Raw genomic sequence first — 15,852 nt, 5'->3', positions numbered from 1 at the left:
TGTCCAATACCAACCTCGACATCTATCTTGTTGAACTGGATGGCAAGTGGCAGCTGAAATCGTATAATGGTGAAAACAATTAGTTCCCGGTGAGCTCGCCGTCGAGAGGATCGGATACGTTTTGTTCCACTGTCGTTTCTGAGGTTTTCTCCGTGGTTTCCCGGGCAGCTCTGACTTTCACATACCGAACACTGAGCAACACCTGGAACATCCTCCTTCCCTTGAATGACAGTCAGTGTCCAACGTACCTGACTCTTGAATATTCTCCGGTAACCTTGATGGACAAGCAGATCACCGCCCAATGAGTCGAGATGGTTTGTTGTCACGGCTTGGCACCCCGTGCCAAGGATTTGTGAAAGAAAGAGAGAGTCATCCTCTGAAGAAAGTTAGTCCATCATCCCTCTGGGACCTGCCTCATATCAGCTTTTGTTAATCCCAAAATCATAGGATTATCGCGATGCTTCAAAGATAACAGGCAGGCGCCACGTTTCCCCGAACAAACTTGGGCGTCGTGGCACGCGACAGCAGTCACGCAAGCCACGCTAGAAATGTCGGCAGTCGAAGCGGTCCCGACGCCGTAGCCCGTAGTTGAGTGTTGTTGGTTCAATGTTCCCCCGCTTGCCGGTCTCCGGCACCACATCTCCGGTGGCGGGAAGCTTTCCCGCATCCTTCCCCTGGAAGCTTTTACCCCAACCGGCCAAGACTCTCCGGAAGCGAACCAATGATTATGCGGCAAGTCGATGTGGTTAACCTTACTTGTATCAAATCCGGGGGATTTTTTTATGCTTATCTCCATGACTTCCCACGTTCAACCCGCCGATCGCTTGTCGGTGTCTGTTTCCATTGTCAATATCAACAGACATAACAACGGCAATGGCAAGGTCGATTGAGGCCGCTCCGGACAGAAGCGAAGCGTGGGCGAAGGAGAAGAGGGAAACAGGACCTGCCAGCAAGCCAAATTCGGATGAGTCTATCACGAGCGATGACGCAGGCACTGTCGACGAGATTGTGCAGGAACAGCCACCAGCTCTTCCCTTCTCCAAGGCACGATGCATAGCCCTCGTGGCAACGGTTGCGGGAGCTAGTTTCCTGAATGTAAGTAAAACTCGTCCGGAATACTTGTTGATATTTTGATGTACTGACCATGTTGGCAGACTCTATCTAGCCAGGCGGTTGTCATTGTGTTGCCATCAATCGGACGGCACTTGGACATTCCAGATTCTCGGCTGCAGTGGGTGGTGTCTGCGTATAATCTTGCATTTGGTTGCTTCCTCCTGCTTTGGGGCCGCATTGCCGACATCTACGGCAAGCGCAAGATCTTCATATGGGGCTCTGCTTGGGTAGCTATCACCACCGTCATCAATCCATTCCTGCCAAACGAGATCGCATTCGACCTTTTTCGAGGTCTGCAAGGCTTGGTATGTTAGCGTGCGACTTCTCACGAAACATGGACACGAACTGACCTACATGCGGAAAAGGGGGCGGCGGCGAACGTGCCTACAGCGATTGGCATTCTAGGAACAGCCTTTCCCCCTGGGAAGGCAAAGAACTATGCTTTTAGCTGCTATGGTATGTTCCACCACCGCGTGTTTGCTGTTGCACAATAACTAACGGTTTATCCAACGACGATAGCCGCTGGATCGCCACTCGGCGGTGTCTTCGGCAATCTGATGGCCGGGCTCATTGCCGAATATGCGTCATGGAAATGGGTCTTCGGCGTAATAGCCATCCTCGCAGCCATAATCACGGTGGCCGCCATATTTGTGATCCCGCCACCCAAGCATACTCTTCACCAAGACGGAGCATCAGTCAAGGGATCTGTAGATTGGATTGGAGCCGTCTTGATTACTGCCGGCCTTCTTGTCCTGCTATTCGCGCTCACCGAAGGCAATGTGGTCGGGTGGAGGACACCTTGGGTCCCGGTTCTGATCGTTGTTGCTGTCGCTCTGGTGGCTGTCTTTGTTCTTTGGCAACGACACCTAGAGAAGACAGGCAAGCAGGCGCCAATCATGAAGGTGTCCATGTTCCACAACAAGCGCTTCAGCGCGGCAATGCTCATCATGGCTCTGTTCTTCAGTAGCTTCGGTGGATGGATGGTGTTTGCGACCTACTTCTACCAGGACTACCAAGGCCAATCTTTGATCCAGACAACGCTTCGGTTCCTGCCAACCGGAGTGATGGGTCTCGTTTGCGCCTTTGTCGTTTCTCAGTTGCTCTCGCGCGTGCCAACCTACATGATGCTGGCATTCGGAAACGCTTGTGTGGCCATCACCTGCATCCTCTTCGCCGCGCCGATCCCTCCCCATACATCCTACTGGGCATGGGCATTCATAGGCATGATCCTGTCTGTCATTGGCGCGGACACGGCATGGCCCTGCTTGATTCTATTCACGAGCCACTCGCTCCCACAAGCGGATCAGGCTCTGGGTGGTGCTCTTGTCAACGCTTGTGGGCAAATTGGTCGCGCGATAGGACTTGCCATTGCGACAGCCATCCAAACCGCGGTGATGGCGCAACAACGTGGTGTCAGTGTTGAGGACGCCGGGTCCATGAAGGAGTGGGAAGACGCGTCCCTGGCCGGCATCAGAGCCGCCAACTGGTTCCATATGGCGTTGGGACTCTGCTCACTCGCTGTCGTGTTAATTGCCTTCCGAGGCTCTGGTATCATTGGGAAGATTCCTGCAGGGAACGTCAAGAAAGACGAGCAACAGTCAGCACAACCTGGACAACCGAGAGCAGCGGATGAGGAATTGGGGATCAGCAAATCTGATGACGCAAAGAAGATATCCCAATAATGTCATTTCTGTTTGTTTGTTTTCGAAGATTGGCAATATCTTCACATGTTGTAGAGTTGGGGTGGTGCCTTGACGTCAACGGGGGGACCTTGTGTAGATTAGAAGACGATCTGCAATTATTGGTGCAACTTGTCCGGTTCGGTTGGACGAACGAGTGTGTCCGACGGTGCTGCGGTTTTCGGAGTAAAGTTTGACGTCAAGTGCGATTGTTGCAAATGTCGATGCAAGATGGAGTGAAGAGATTTCCATCTACGTCGAGGATGGAAAGTTAGGCAACGACGGTCACCACGGGGGTGACGGGAAGGCGGGATGACGGAGTGTCAGGTACAACATCCCCACCTTCCGGACTTCCGGTTGTAGCCTTGCGGTGGCAGGAAGCACGGCGCTAATGGATCGTGACGAGCTATGGGACTTGGTCGTACTTTCCTCGTTTGCATCAAAATTGCAATTGCGGCATCGCACTTGATCCGGTCCGGCTTCCATCATGCCGAATCCCGTCGTTCTTTCCGCCCCGTCACTGTCACCGGTTGCCGGGTTTCGAGATCATCCGTAACATCTGAGGTCATCACCATTCACAAAAATGGCAATCACCCACGAGGCAGGGATGTCACCGGCATTGGTTCCATCACCGCTATCAGATCATCTACCCGTGTCGGACATAACATCATTCTCCAGACGATCAACATCTACATCTCCTCTACAAACATATGCAAGTTCATGAATTGCGACGAATGTACCGATACTACATTGAATGGGAATGACGATGGAGATGAAGTCATGAACGAAAATCGCATGTAGCAGCCTCCAAATCTTTGGTGAGTTCCCCACGTCGCGTTACCACAGCCGCAGAGAATTTCCTACTCTGGACAATTTTCAACTTTCTTCATTTCCGTCTACGTCCGAGATTTCGTTTATCACATCTCCAACGACATTATCAACAACGAGTTTGGCCTGACTAACCCCCATGCTGCTTCCTATTCCAGTATCCCTCATCGACAGAGTCAGTCAGTTACTCCCCCAACCCATCACCATCATCGTCAGCAGTGTCCACTTCATCCTTGACTATGATCTACGACCTGTGTTTTACACTTGCAGCAGTTTGTGGCGAGACGAGACATGCAGCGAGGACAGCAGGCCAGTTGCCAGTATAGCACAGCAGCTGAAGATCACCGCCTCTCTTCTTGTCACTTGCCCTCAACGGCTACCAAGGGTAAGCCCGTACGAGATTTCCTTTTTCAGCAACTTGCAGTTGACACCTCCAATACCACCTCGGCGGCACCCTCGCTTGACACCCCTTTCTCGAAATGGCATACCGCCTTTCTGTAGTGTGAGCCTGCCCGCGGATTAGGCCGTACACATACCAGTCCCAGCTTGAAGGTCTGGAAACCGAGACCAATAGGATGGTATGTATATAGCTGTCGAGAGAATACTGACATGATCGTACAGCGCATCGTGAGTACCTACCTAACTTACCTTTCAGGCGGTAAATGGTAGTCCCTCCCACCGCTTTCGCACAATCTGCTCTTCCGCGAACTACTCCGAGTTTCTCCGAAATCCCGCTCTTCGGACACTCTTACCCCTTTTCTTCAGTTGACCGCTCAGGGGGCAACAGCTGCATGTCCCCGGACGGCGACATGCATCGCCGTTAGGGATGGTTCAGATCCGGTCATCTCCTCGGCCGACGCGCCGGATTTTGACAGTCAAGATGCTGGAACAAGATTGTTAATCGGCAATAACCGTCAAACCTCCCAAATACCGAACGGCTAGGCACCTACTCTTTTGACTCAGATTCATCGATCTTGCTTTTCTGTCAGCCTGTCCCAAGAAATCTCAACGACTCAACGGCTCAAACGGCCGCAGCCCCCTCCCGGTGTTTTGGTTCCTGTCCTAGACAGTCAGACAGTACGGCCCAGATAGACGGGTAGCCGCTTGACTTCCCCGCAAAAAAGGCTTGAGGCTTGACTCTGATCTACGACCACCTACGTAACTACCCGCTCTTACCAAAGAGAGAAAAAAGAGAGGTGGTTTGCTTCTTCTTTGCAGCTAGGTAGCTGTTAATGTTGACCGTTGAGTGTCTCACCTACTACTTTGCCCCCCCTCCTATCTTTCTCATCACCAGCATCACCATTCGTATCTACTTTCGTGTCTCAGTTATCATATCAAGTCGCAACAAAGATATCAAGATCTTAAAAGGACCGGCGAGGTGCCGAGTTACCGCTGGCACCGCTGGGTAACCTGGGCAGGGCGACCGGTGGGAGCGGCGGTGACGGTTACCTAGACAAGGCAACCTAGTCCAGCTCTTCCAGCACTTTTCAAGTCCCAGCGGCAGAAAAGGAAAGAAAGGGAGAAAAGAGGCGCGCAGGGCGGCGAGCTGCGGGTGGCAGGCGGTAGGCGGCGGCGAGGGCGGCGGCAAGGTAGCAGGCAGGTGGAGGCGACTTGTGTCCAAGTCGAGGATTTCTGGGAAAGGAAGGTGCGAGCCACTGCACTTTCAAGCCTGCAAGCCAGCGAGAGACAAAGTGATGTCGTGGAACATGTAACGTTGGCAGCGTCGTCGGCGATGTTGTGACACGACCGAGGGTTCACTTTCCATTTGCTGGCCGTTAATGGCAGATTTCCCCTCTTTCCTCTTTTTGCGGCTGCTTCTCTTCTCCTCTTTCTCCTCCTTTTCCTGCTCCTGGTATTAGGTAGGTTGCTTCTAAGCTACCTTACCTACCGGGGCCTCTAACCGTTCCCCGCCCCCGTGTCCCCTATCAGGATTCTGTAACAAGTGGAACTAAAAGACACAAACACAAGCACAAGCACGAGAGAGTGTACCCAAGAAGAGAAGGATAATAAGTGGAAGAGTAGTGGGGCTTGGGACATTTCGCCGAGTCAAGTTGTAATCGTCGAGTCGTCGAGTTGTTATCCAATATTGAGTTACACTATTCGATATTTCATCCTATGTCCGTCCTTCATATGCCTTGTGTCCCTCTGTCCCTCTTTACCTCTGGGTTCCGGGGCAAGCAAAAGATTGGACACTAGAATCAAGTTTAGTACAGTTTAGACGGAATACAAAATCATGATTTGGAGTTATTGAGTACCTCATGTGAGCATCCGACTCCGGCTTTGACTGGCCGACTGGCCGCTGGCACGAATTCTAAGGGTCTTTGTGTGTCTGCTCTTGTATTATGGTTGAATGGGAAAATGACCGGAAGCCTGAGTGTTTCCAGTCCTTGCCTTTGCTTCAGCTCACTCAATGAAGCCTCAACAAGCACAGTCTACCTATGTGTATGCGTAAGTCTCAGATCATAGGCCAAAGGTCCTGCTAGGGGTTCAGTCTTATCAATCAGTAGGTGGTCACTGACCACGAGATACTACTCGTGACTGACGCGGGTTAGGCAAGAGATCGACCGTCACATAGTACTCACTGTGGTACCGAGCGGAGGTTGATTTGAATACCGTAGGTAGCTCATGTTCTTCCCTTTTCAATCAGCTGAAACAGATTATCCTTTCTCATTTGACGCCTGAAATCATCTTCACTCGGTGGGAAACATGAAGTAACTTTGTAGAAGTGATTTTGATTGAGCTAAAACTTGTGCAGAAGTAAAAAGGTAGATAAGCCCCTTGGATATTGCTCTCCTGAAGTGAATCCTTCTTGTTTCCTTGCCCACTTGTCGTTGTCCTATTGCTAGGCATCTCAAAACAACTTAAAGAAGTAGTATGTAAAAAGTGTAGTGTAGTGGTTTCGGACGCTTGCTTGTATAACAAAAAGATGCTTTCGTCCTTTCTTCCCCCGTCTGGTCTGTCTGTCTTTGTAAGGTATTGTATGCGTATTATTAAAAGCAGCAAAATCAAGTAAAACATGAAATAGTCAAACGTTAGGAGAATGGTATCGTCAAACATGAAAGAAACAAAGCCATGTGCTGTAGCCGCCTTTCCTTCCTAGAACTCCTTATCCCCCACATAGCGCCCGGGTAATGCTTTTGTATACATAACGAAAGGAAATTCGGGGTTGTGAAACGAAAAAAAGGGGAAAAGTGAAAGTCTTTAATCGAGCTCAGGCTCGGGCATGGCATCCATGGTCCTCAACTCCGGCTTCGACAGCATCGAGTACCGGTTCTCCGCCAACAGCCTCTTGGTGGTGATGCGCTCTGGATAGTTGCGCATGAACATGTTGGTGAAGTGGGTTCCGTAATGGACGCCCTCCTCGGCCTGCTCGGAGTCGGTCCGCATGCCACTGCAACCCTCGTTGATGGGCTTGATGACAGCCTGGAACGAGGGCTCATGGAAGTATGCCATGACGAAGCGCTCGCGCGTGTTGAGCCCCACCTTGTGCGGTGTCGCGGTCAGGTAGTTGTTGGTGAGGTACTGCATCATGTCGCCGAGGATGACCGTGTGCACCCCCTCGACGGGCGGGATGTAGAACCACCCGTCTGCGTCCTCCTTGTGGCCGGCGGCAGATTTCTGCCAGTTTGCGAACTTCTCGTCGTCCCGAGGGCGGCGGATGAAGAGACCGCCAACGTCGTCCTGGGCGGCGATGACGAGAAGGCCGTAGTCCGTGTGCGAGCCGATGCCACGGCCTTCCTTGCCCTTTCCGTTGGTAGCGTTGCGGGGTGGGAAGCTGATAAGGAAAACAAAGTGTTAGCTTATGGCCCTTTTGTGTGAAACGATAAGCAAACGGCCCGCTCCTCCCCGGAGCTGGAGGGTTGGGCGGTATGACAGGAGTGGAAATCTCATGTTTGACGACTTACCGAAGGACCCTTGTATGATGCCAACCATCACGGGTGTACTGTGTCAGTGTACCGGGAGCTACACCCAAGCCGAACTCGGCCAACTGGAGAATTTTCTCGCCCTCAAGTCCGAGGTTGTCGACGTATCTCATCATGGGCTCCTTCATCTCCACATCGGGCCAGGGGCAAGGGCCGTGGCAGGGCCACTTTGCCCGGACACGCGGCTCCTCCAGGTCGAGATCCTTGGTGATGGTGAAAATCTCCGAGTAGTCAGCGATGCCGTCCGTCACCTCCTCGCCGGATGCGATGTAACCGGCGTAGCTCTGCGAGTCGACACACGCCGCCTTCTCGGCCGCGGGCTTCCGGAAGAAGCGCTTGCTGGCGGCCTTAGCGTCGTTACAAAGCTTCTTCTGCAGATCACTCTGAGCGATTTGGATAATTCCTTCGCGACGCCAGGTGTCAATGATGGCCTTGCCAAGTGCGCGGTCGCTGGCGGATCCAGTGATTTTTTCTGGGAGTTCAAAGGTGTCGAGGTGGGCGACTTGGGCCTCGAAGCCCGGTGGCATGGTCTTGCCCAAATCATCGCGAGCACGGATCTTACCGGCAACGGCAGCGATCTTGCTGGATGGTTGGATCCTTGGCTGCTTGTTGGGTTGGCGGGCGACATCGATGTTAAAACCGGGAGGCATGGACATGCCATTGTTGCCAATGTCGAGAGAGCCAAGCGCGGCAGTACTAAGGCGAGCGCGGCTGGTGATGAGGCGGCGGCCCAGAGGCAAGAGAGAGCGGGTAGAGGTAGCGAGGCAACTCATCTTGAGAGTTTGGGTAAGGTGTGACTATGTGTGAGTGAAAGGCGGTTGCAAACGAGATTTAAGGTAATGTGAGCTTGATACTGGAGCTCTCAGCCCAGATTGCTTGGATGTCTGCGATGCTTGGGAAGAGTGATGATGATGTTGATGGTGGTGATGGACGGGAGTTGAAGTGGTAGAGACCCCTTCCTTATATGTTCGGGTCCTACATCTATCGCCAGCGACCATCTGCGCTCTTGCCTCGGTGCTAACATCCCCCAGGCGACCAACAGGAAGCAGCACATCGGGTGTTCCAGGATTTCCCAAAACTGATTGGAGATCGCACATGGTAGGCGCGACGATGCAGGTCAGAAAGGCCGAACGAGGGCAAGTGGGTGAGGAGTGTGTGAGGGCAACTGTCGGCAAGAGCTATCATCGGGGCCCCCCTGTCTTTGCAGCCGGAGGACTCAGACGACCGCCGTGTTACACGGCAATCCGCCGAGTGTGGATCGGATAAAGTTGCCAAACAGGGGGGCTGCACGACCATCATGATCTCTCGGAGCCAAAGACTGTGACCGACCAGCATAGGTGCTAGTCCCCATCCCCAAAGACATGCTTGAGACCACCGCAATCGGACGGAGTGTCCTGCGATGAACCCCCTTTGGAAGAAGTGCTTCACTGCCGAGCGCTGAACCTAGTCATCCTAGTGAGCTGCTCGACTGCCGGTCCCACGCCGAATCGACCTGCCCCGTTTTTGGCGCAAAGCTGTGGCCGGTAGTACACGGAGTCGCGCAGCATCTCGTGGGGAGGCAGAGTTGCTATGTATCTGTGCTGCCGTGTTAACAAGCTGAGACATCAGATTGTCCATCGCACGCCCGTTCTTGTGCTGTTGTTGGGTAAATGCCTGTCTGAAAGCAAAGGGACGCTGTGGCAAGCCCAAGAAGACAACAGGATACGAAGAAGAGACTCGCAGCAAAGGTACAGATACAGAGTTGCCCTTTGCTGCCTCGTTTTCCCAGAGTGAAGGCTGGCTTTAGTAGTTAAGATGTGAGGGTACTGACGCCAAGGTCCCGCGCCAACAAGCACAAAGTGTGTATGGCAGAGAGAAAGAGGAGCATCAGTATTTTCCTATCTGGACCTAGCACTCAATGTGCTTGTGGCATGCGTGAACCCCCAGTAATTGGCTCCAGGCGGCCTTCAAGTGGTGAGCGAACGGTAATGTGGGGAAAAATGGCCCGAACACAACAAGCCAGCTACACGCAAGGACTCGAGTTGGCCAGCGGTTGCCTGAGCACAAAGTCATGCGTCCTACTCACCTCAAAAGTAGGTGTAGGGTGCATGTCGACCAGTCATGGCCCGCCTGGTGCTAGTAGGCTTTTGCAAATCTGTCACCAGGCCGCTGGTGTGATATCTCCCCTCACAATCCGGAGACATGGACGTTGAAGCTTTTGACCGGGGTTGCCGTCCTCCGGGAGAAGAGCTGAACTGGTTGAGATTTCTGCATGATCGAAGCGGCAAGAGAGTCCGAACCGGCGGCGATAAAATTCTAGACCCGTGGCTGTGTCCCGACGACTCCCCGAGTTCTGCCCGGTCGCAAACCTGCTATGCGCGGTATTAAACGATTGTGAACTGGCGATTGGTCTCAATCTTCTATGGCCATTCTATGTCCCCCGGGCCCTTGCTTTTCTCTGCTGGGCAACCATGGCACTCTTCGGGTTTCGGAACCTCAAGACAGCTTCGATATCTCGGCACGCCCTAATACGCATCGTTAATCGCTCGGAAATTTTGTAAGCTCAAACACGCCCAGTCAGCAATTCCGATAGAGAATGCGTGAGCATGACAATGTCACCATGATTTTCTAGATGATCGAGATGGACTTCACGCAACTCACTCGCTTCCATTTCTCGAAAAGACCGTCGGTATTTGCAGATGTATTGTACTAGGGTTTCTGTGAACCGTCGTAGTGCGCCTTCCGTGACTCCTGGCAGAGGACATCTTTATCCTGGCGTTGCCTCGAACTCGATTGGCTGTCTCCGCCAAGGAGCCGTTCCTGATTGGCAAGGCTTGAACAGGAGCGAACACTCCCGAGAGATGGCACACAGGTGACACATGCCACCTGTGATCGAGATCTTCGGTTCGTGTTAAGCCTAGAAAGCGATAGCTCTCAGCTGGAGGTCATTCACTAGAGGAAATCAGTGGTCAGGCAAGGCGGAGGAGATGTCAACATCGTATCGTTTTGCAAGATTAGATATTAAGGTATACTAGCACCGAAGATGAATGAATTTCCGTTCCCCCCTCCAGCAACGCTGTCCAGCTCTTGGTTGGCGTTGGAGTGCTGTAGTACGCTTCGCTCCCTTTCCGTCCATAAGGGTAAAAAAGAAAGTTTGATGACTCATCGGGCCCTAACTGGGCATCTCGTGGTCACTCAATCTGATTAGAGTCCTGCAGACATCTGAGGACAAAGAAGAATAGAACATGAGCCAGCCCGGCCAAGATCGATCAGGTCAGCGCGGGATCCGGGCTGAGAAGAGCGGCGCATATGCATTAGGTAGTCGTCGTGCCATTCCAGGGTGGATATGTCGTGTGCCACATGCCGTCGTCGTATGAGACGCTCGAGGTGCTGGTAGTGAAAGTCGTTCGAAGTGGAATAGAGGCGGTGGTGGTGGGTACCGTGACCATGATCGAGATGGAGGACTCTGTCGACGTGGTACTCGGCGAGGGTCTTGCGCTGAAGCTAGACACGGACTTTGATGTATAAGATGCTGGGTGAGAGGGAGAGGTGGTCGACGTGACGGTAGGGCTCGATGTCTTGGATGTTGATGAAGGGGTCGCCGATGTGGTCCGAGAAGATATCGTGACCGCAAAAGACGATAAGGAAGATGGGGATGTTGAAGTTGCCGTGGCCGCGGCCGTGGTCGTGGTCGTGGTCGTTGTAGTGGGTGCGACGTGGACGACGGTGGTGGTCAAAGTCAGAGTGGGTTGAGGTTGAATAGGCACCACCGAAACCGTTCTCGTGAGGGAGTTTGTGGGTGAGTGAGTGGATGAGTGAGTGGTCGGTTGGTGAGCGGTTTGCACCACAGTCTTGGTCACAACCGGACCTCCAGGGCCATGTTCCGTACCCGACCCTCCGTTGATCGGGACTACCGAGTATGTTGCTCTCGGCAGCAAGGGCTTAGGAGAGCTGTCGTGCTCGATGAGCGGCAGAGCTTGACAGGCCGCAAGGAGGGCAGCAAGCACGAGTGTGGGCAGACGGGCCCGATGGACGCGCATTTTGACGGATCTGTGGTGCGAGTCGGCTGTGCTCTCATCTAGAGAGATCAAACCACAGGGCTGACGACGGCGTGGGTGAGAGCAGCGGGTTCCGACGATGCGGAATAGCTTCAAGCCCGTGAAAAGAGGGGAAGGACAGCAGACGTTGAAATTGACTTGAGTGGAACAAGAACAAGAACAAACCCGGTCAGCGATCACGGCCGCCTTTTTGAGAGATGCAGTTGGCGATATACCCTAGACTTAATGAGCCTAGTATAGCGCCCGCTTGAGGTCGAAAATCGAATGGCTGGACCTCTTGGCGTGGAGGACTGCCAAACAAGGGTGGCATCCTCATCCCGAGCTTGTGGCCCCCGAGGCTGGAACATCATGTTGGTCGAGTCCTCCACAAAGAAAATGGGGTGGTTGAAGCAATTCATAACTCCATGGGTAGCAGCAGTTGGCGCCGCCGAGCTTCGCTTGAACCCCAAGTTGGTTGAAGGGATTGAGTTGAGTCGGTCTCATGAGTGGTCACGGTTTGAGAAGCGGCGGGCGCTCCCGTCGAGCTGAAGGTTAAAGTTGATCCACTCCTTGGCCAGGGGCAGGTACGTACCCTCGAGGTACCTAGCCGCGCTGCCACTGCGTAAGCCACATCTTGGAAGATGCTAAGCCACACTGCATCACCCACCATCTTCAACTTCCCGGCCAACAGGTGTTCGAGGAATGACCGCCGGCTCATTACGACGCCTTCCACCTGACAATCCCAATCGTCCATCAAACCTAGCGCAGGTACGATCATGTCGATTTTGCTCTTGACTAACGTTTCCTTCCAAGCCACATGAGAGCGTCGCCGTCAAGGCATTTTTCCTTGGCGCCCGATGTGCGAACACCGCCTTCCATCAGTCGTAATTCACCTGGACGAGGCTTTTCCTGACATTTGCCTGTGGTTCATCCCATCTTTGTAATCAGCTGTCAGGACATTGGAGGCCTCGACGGCAACTACCGGTATCTGTTGCTTGAGGTTCTCTTGCGCCCACAGCTCTTGCAGGTATTTCATCGAGATGGCCATCCCAAGGTCATGCTTCCTTTCATGCCCAAGATGGCGATGGCCATAGACAGTTGATTCATCCCGTCAAGGCTTCCGCTTGCTCAGCCACATCTGACGTACAATCTAGTGCTGGTTTGTTTGTTAGCTTGGTACTCCTGGTACACTGGACGAGATCTCTTCCGAATTGTCCCAAACCTTACAAGGACTAAATGAAAGGCATCAATAAGATTCAATACGGTGTATTTTACTTTGGAAAAAGCATATTCACAGCATGAAAACGCCTAGGGAAGTTGACCCGAGGTCTCGAGCTAACAAACAAACCAGTATTGGACTGTACTGTCATGCCTTGTTCAGTGTGCGCCTGCACCATGCTTCGTACCTTAGGTAGGTCGCAGCTCGCCAAGTAGTAATGTCTCTGTATCAGCCAAGTTGGACGGCGCGGCGCAGACAGAAACTTTGCCCCGATGGCTTGGATAAAGCCGTAATGTAGGGCAGGATGACGATTCCACATTTCCACTTGCATGCACATGGCAAGCCCCAGTGGAATTCTTCGGACTTCAACCCGCCTTGATAAGTACCTCTGTGCCAGACCCGGTTTTATAGCAGTTCGACTCTCAACTATTTCTTTCTGCTTTACCCTATCAAACAACCACTCATCTTGTAGTTTGCTTTCTTCACTTCTCCATCTATCGGTTTTTGAACACCAACCCCGCCCCCGCGTTTTATCACCATCACCTCTAGCCGAGCCAAGCAGCGCGTAACCAACAGCAACATCGACCATCATTGTGTTGGGAGCCGCGCCCACAATGTCTTACCCAGGCTACCCGCCTTATGGCCGTAAGTGAAAAGAAAAGTACAGTTACATGAACATGTCTTGACGGCTGACCTTGGACCACGCAGAGCCACCTCCACCACAGGGAGGCGGATATTACCAACAGCCTCCTCCTCAGCAGCATCATCAACAACCCCCATATGGTGCACCTCCGCCTCATGCTCAATACAACGCCTACCAGCAACCACCACAAGGATATGGACAACCACCGCCCGGGCCGCCGCCGGGGCAGTACGGCGCACCCCCTCCACAGCCCTATGGTGCTCCGGCTCATTCCCCACCACCCGGGCCGTATGGTGCTCCTCCCCCGAACGCCTCGTATTACCCGCCCGGGCCTCCGCAGGCTGGTTACGGCGCACCACCGCCTCACGGTTACGGACAGCAACCCTATGGAGCCGCACCGGCCACACCCACAGCGTACCCGCCCCAACCCTACGCCGTGCAGTACCCGCCGACACCACCTTCTCCCGGATATGGCCCTGCGATGACCATCCCATGGAACCCCGACCCGGACGCGGATAGGCTAAGGAAAGCCATGAAGGGGTGGGGCACGGATGAAAAGGAGCTAATCCGGGTTCTGGCCGACAAGGACCCTCTCCAGATCAATCTGCTCCGCGATGCGTTTCAACGCCGCCATCGCCGGGAGCTTGTCGCCGATATCAAGAACGAGACGAGTAGCTGGTTTGAGGAAGGGCTCGTCATGCTTGCCCGAGGTCCTCTTCTCAATGACGTGCACATGCTGTTCAATGCCATGGACGGGGCAGGCACCAACGAAGACATTCTCAACGATATCCTACTCCGCCGTTCCAACGCCGACTTGAAGGCCATCAAAGCCGAATTTAGTCGGATTTTCCGCCGGTCCCTGGAGGACATGGTGCGCGGTGAACTGAGCATGAAGACAGAACGGCACTTTATGATTGTGCTCGGTGCCACACGCGCAGAAGATTCGGCTCCAGTGATGAAGGCAGACATTGACCGCGATGTCGATGATATCTACAACGCAACTGAGGGCAAGATTGGCACAGATGAGATGCGCGTATGCAGCATTTTAAGCTTGAGGAATGACAACCAGATCCGTGCCATTTCCTACGAATACAAGCAAAAGTACGCCAGGGACCTCGATACCGTGATCCAAAAGGTGAGTTAACTCTAGCGAACTGCTGATACAACAACCAAAAGGCTTCTAGGAACAAGAGCTAACATCCCCAGCAGGAGTTTTCGGGACACATGAAGAACGCCCTTCTTATCCAGCTCCGCCACGGCACAGACAAGTACATGCTGCAGGCCCGGCTGCTCGAGGATGCCATGGCAGGAATGGGCACCAAAGACCGTCTTCTCACCAGCCGTCTGGTCCGGGCCCACTGGGATCGCGACAACATGCGAAACGTCAGGAACGCGTACGAGCAACGTTACAAGAAGAAGCTCGCTAAGAGAGTGATGGGGGAGACCAGCGGCGATTACCAGAGGCTTTTGATGGCCCTTTGTGGAGAACCTATTTGAGAGGGCACGCACAAAAGGTGTATTGCCTTCAAGAGTTACTTGCTTCAAATTTTGCAGCGACGTTTACATACATCGTGCTTCGGCCGTGTGTTGTTGTTTAATACTTACCCTAATGAACACCGAGTCATAGTCATGATCGATGATTATTTGTCTGAACAGGCTTTTAACAACACTGGAAGCGAGATTATGTGCATTACTTGACTGGTCCGAGGGACAGTCCTGGTTTAAAGTCCTTGGGAATGGCTTTACGGATAAAAGAAGCGATATAACACCTGCACATGTATAATAGAGTAAGGACTAGCGGCTCAGGATATTATCTGCGTCAGCATACGATATGCTCGTCCTTTTAGCAACCCCTTTTCCAGACAAGAGTGTATTTTTTCATTGCTCGTTCCACATGTTGTGTGCCAACCACGGCTTCTTTTGGGCATTTCATCAATGCGAAGAACAAACGGCCACAGGAGCGCATAATGGCGTTTGTATGTGGTCAAACATACCCTTACCTGTCCTGATGTACCTCTCTTACAACTGATCATTCACGCTCCTTCGCAGTTCGCACAGCACAATCATCTGGTATATTAACAAGACCAAAGTAAATGCTATCACGTTATGCTTCGGAGTAAGAAATGACAAGGGACCGTGGTCCAATATAAAAGCTATAAATGGGTGTGTGGCTCGACACTAACAGAACCAATACCGTAAATTACATTTCTTCCTATTAGCTGGCGCTGAAACAGATCTAGGATTTCGAATCTGACAGTCACTCGGATCTACAAACGCATGAACTGTACATTCGGCGGCTATGGAGACAAACGAATCCTCACAGAAAAATATCATCTGAGAATACGACGAGAGGCTGTTCAGGCCTAGACACTGCATTGGACATAGGCTGGAACAGGCTAAGGAAGCACATCACATGTTCCGAGAACGGATG

At 52.7% G+C, this 15,852-nt stretch overlaps 5 protein-coding genes across 5 annotated transcripts; 3 read left to right on the top strand and 2 right to left on the bottom strand.

Moving 5' to 3' along the window:
- Positions 1 to 428: 428 nt before the first annotated feature.
- On the top strand, positions 429 to 2,998 carry B0H65DRAFT_306221 (major facilitator superfamily-domain-containing protein). The gene is made up of 4 exons (XM_062823215.1): positions 429 to 1,095; positions 1,155 to 1,418; positions 1,479 to 1,569; positions 1,633 to 2,998. Exons 1-4 carry the CDS (start codon positions 874 to 876, stop codon positions 2,793 to 2,795), a joined length of 1,740 nt encoding a protein of 579 aa, XP_062677315.1. The 5' UTR covers positions 429 to 873; the 3' UTR covers positions 2,796 to 2,998.
- On the top strand, positions 2,999 to 3,676 carry B0H65DRAFT_306236 (uncharacterized protein). Its single transcript, XM_062823216.1, has one exon. It carries the CDS (start codon positions 3,201 to 3,203, stop codon positions 3,591 to 3,593), a length of 393 nt encoding a protein of 130 aa, XP_062677314.1. The 5' UTR covers positions 2,999 to 3,200; the 3' UTR covers positions 3,594 to 3,676.
- Positions 3,677 to 6,332: 2,656 nt separating this feature from the next.
- B0H65DRAFT_306177 (putative ethylene-forming enzyme) lies at positions 6,333 to 8,438 on the bottom strand. Its single transcript, XM_062823214.1, has 2 exons — positions 7,526 to 8,438; positions 6,333 to 7,395 (listed from the first exon to the last, which is right to left on the bottom strand). Exons 1-2 carry the CDS (start codon positions 8,314 to 8,316, stop codon positions 6,822 to 6,824), a joined length of 1,365 nt encoding a protein of 454 aa, XP_062677313.1. The 5' UTR covers positions 8,317 to 8,438; the 3' UTR covers positions 6,333 to 6,821.
- Positions 8,439 to 10,836: 2,398 nt separating this feature from the next.
- On the bottom strand, positions 10,837 to 11,562 carry B0H65DRAFT_445804 (uncharacterized protein; the record flags this gene model as incomplete). Its single annotated transcript, XM_062825769.1, has 1 exon — positions 10,837 to 11,562. One exon carries the CDS (start codon positions 11,560 to 11,562, stop codon positions 10,837 to 10,839), a length of 726 nt encoding a protein of 241 aa, XP_062677312.1.
- Positions 11,563 to 13,054: 1,492 nt separating this feature from the next.
- Positions 13,055 to 15,071, top strand: B0H65DRAFT_306132 (uncharacterized protein). Its single transcript, XM_062823213.1, has 3 exons — positions 13,055 to 13,423; positions 13,487 to 14,556; positions 14,628 to 15,071. The coding sequence occupies exons 1-3, from the start codon at positions 13,393 to 13,395 to the stop codon at positions 14,916 to 14,918; spliced, it is 1,392 nt and encodes a 463-aa protein (XP_062677311.1). The 5' UTR covers positions 13,055 to 13,392; the 3' UTR covers positions 14,919 to 15,071.
- The last annotated feature ends 781 nt before the right edge of the window (positions 15,072 to 15,852 follow it).

The sequence above is a fragment of the Neurospora tetraspora genome, assembly GCF_033439725.1.
Source record: "Neurospora tetraspora strain CBS 560.94 chromosome Unknown B0H65scaffold_8, whole genome shotgun sequence".
NCBI classification, from domain to species: domain Eukaryota; kingdom Fungi; phylum Ascomycota; class Sordariomycetes; order Sordariales; family Sordariaceae; genus Neurospora; species Neurospora tetraspora.
Note: the sequence above shows the minus strand (reverse complement) of the source record. Positions and strands in the feature narration are given on the sequence as shown.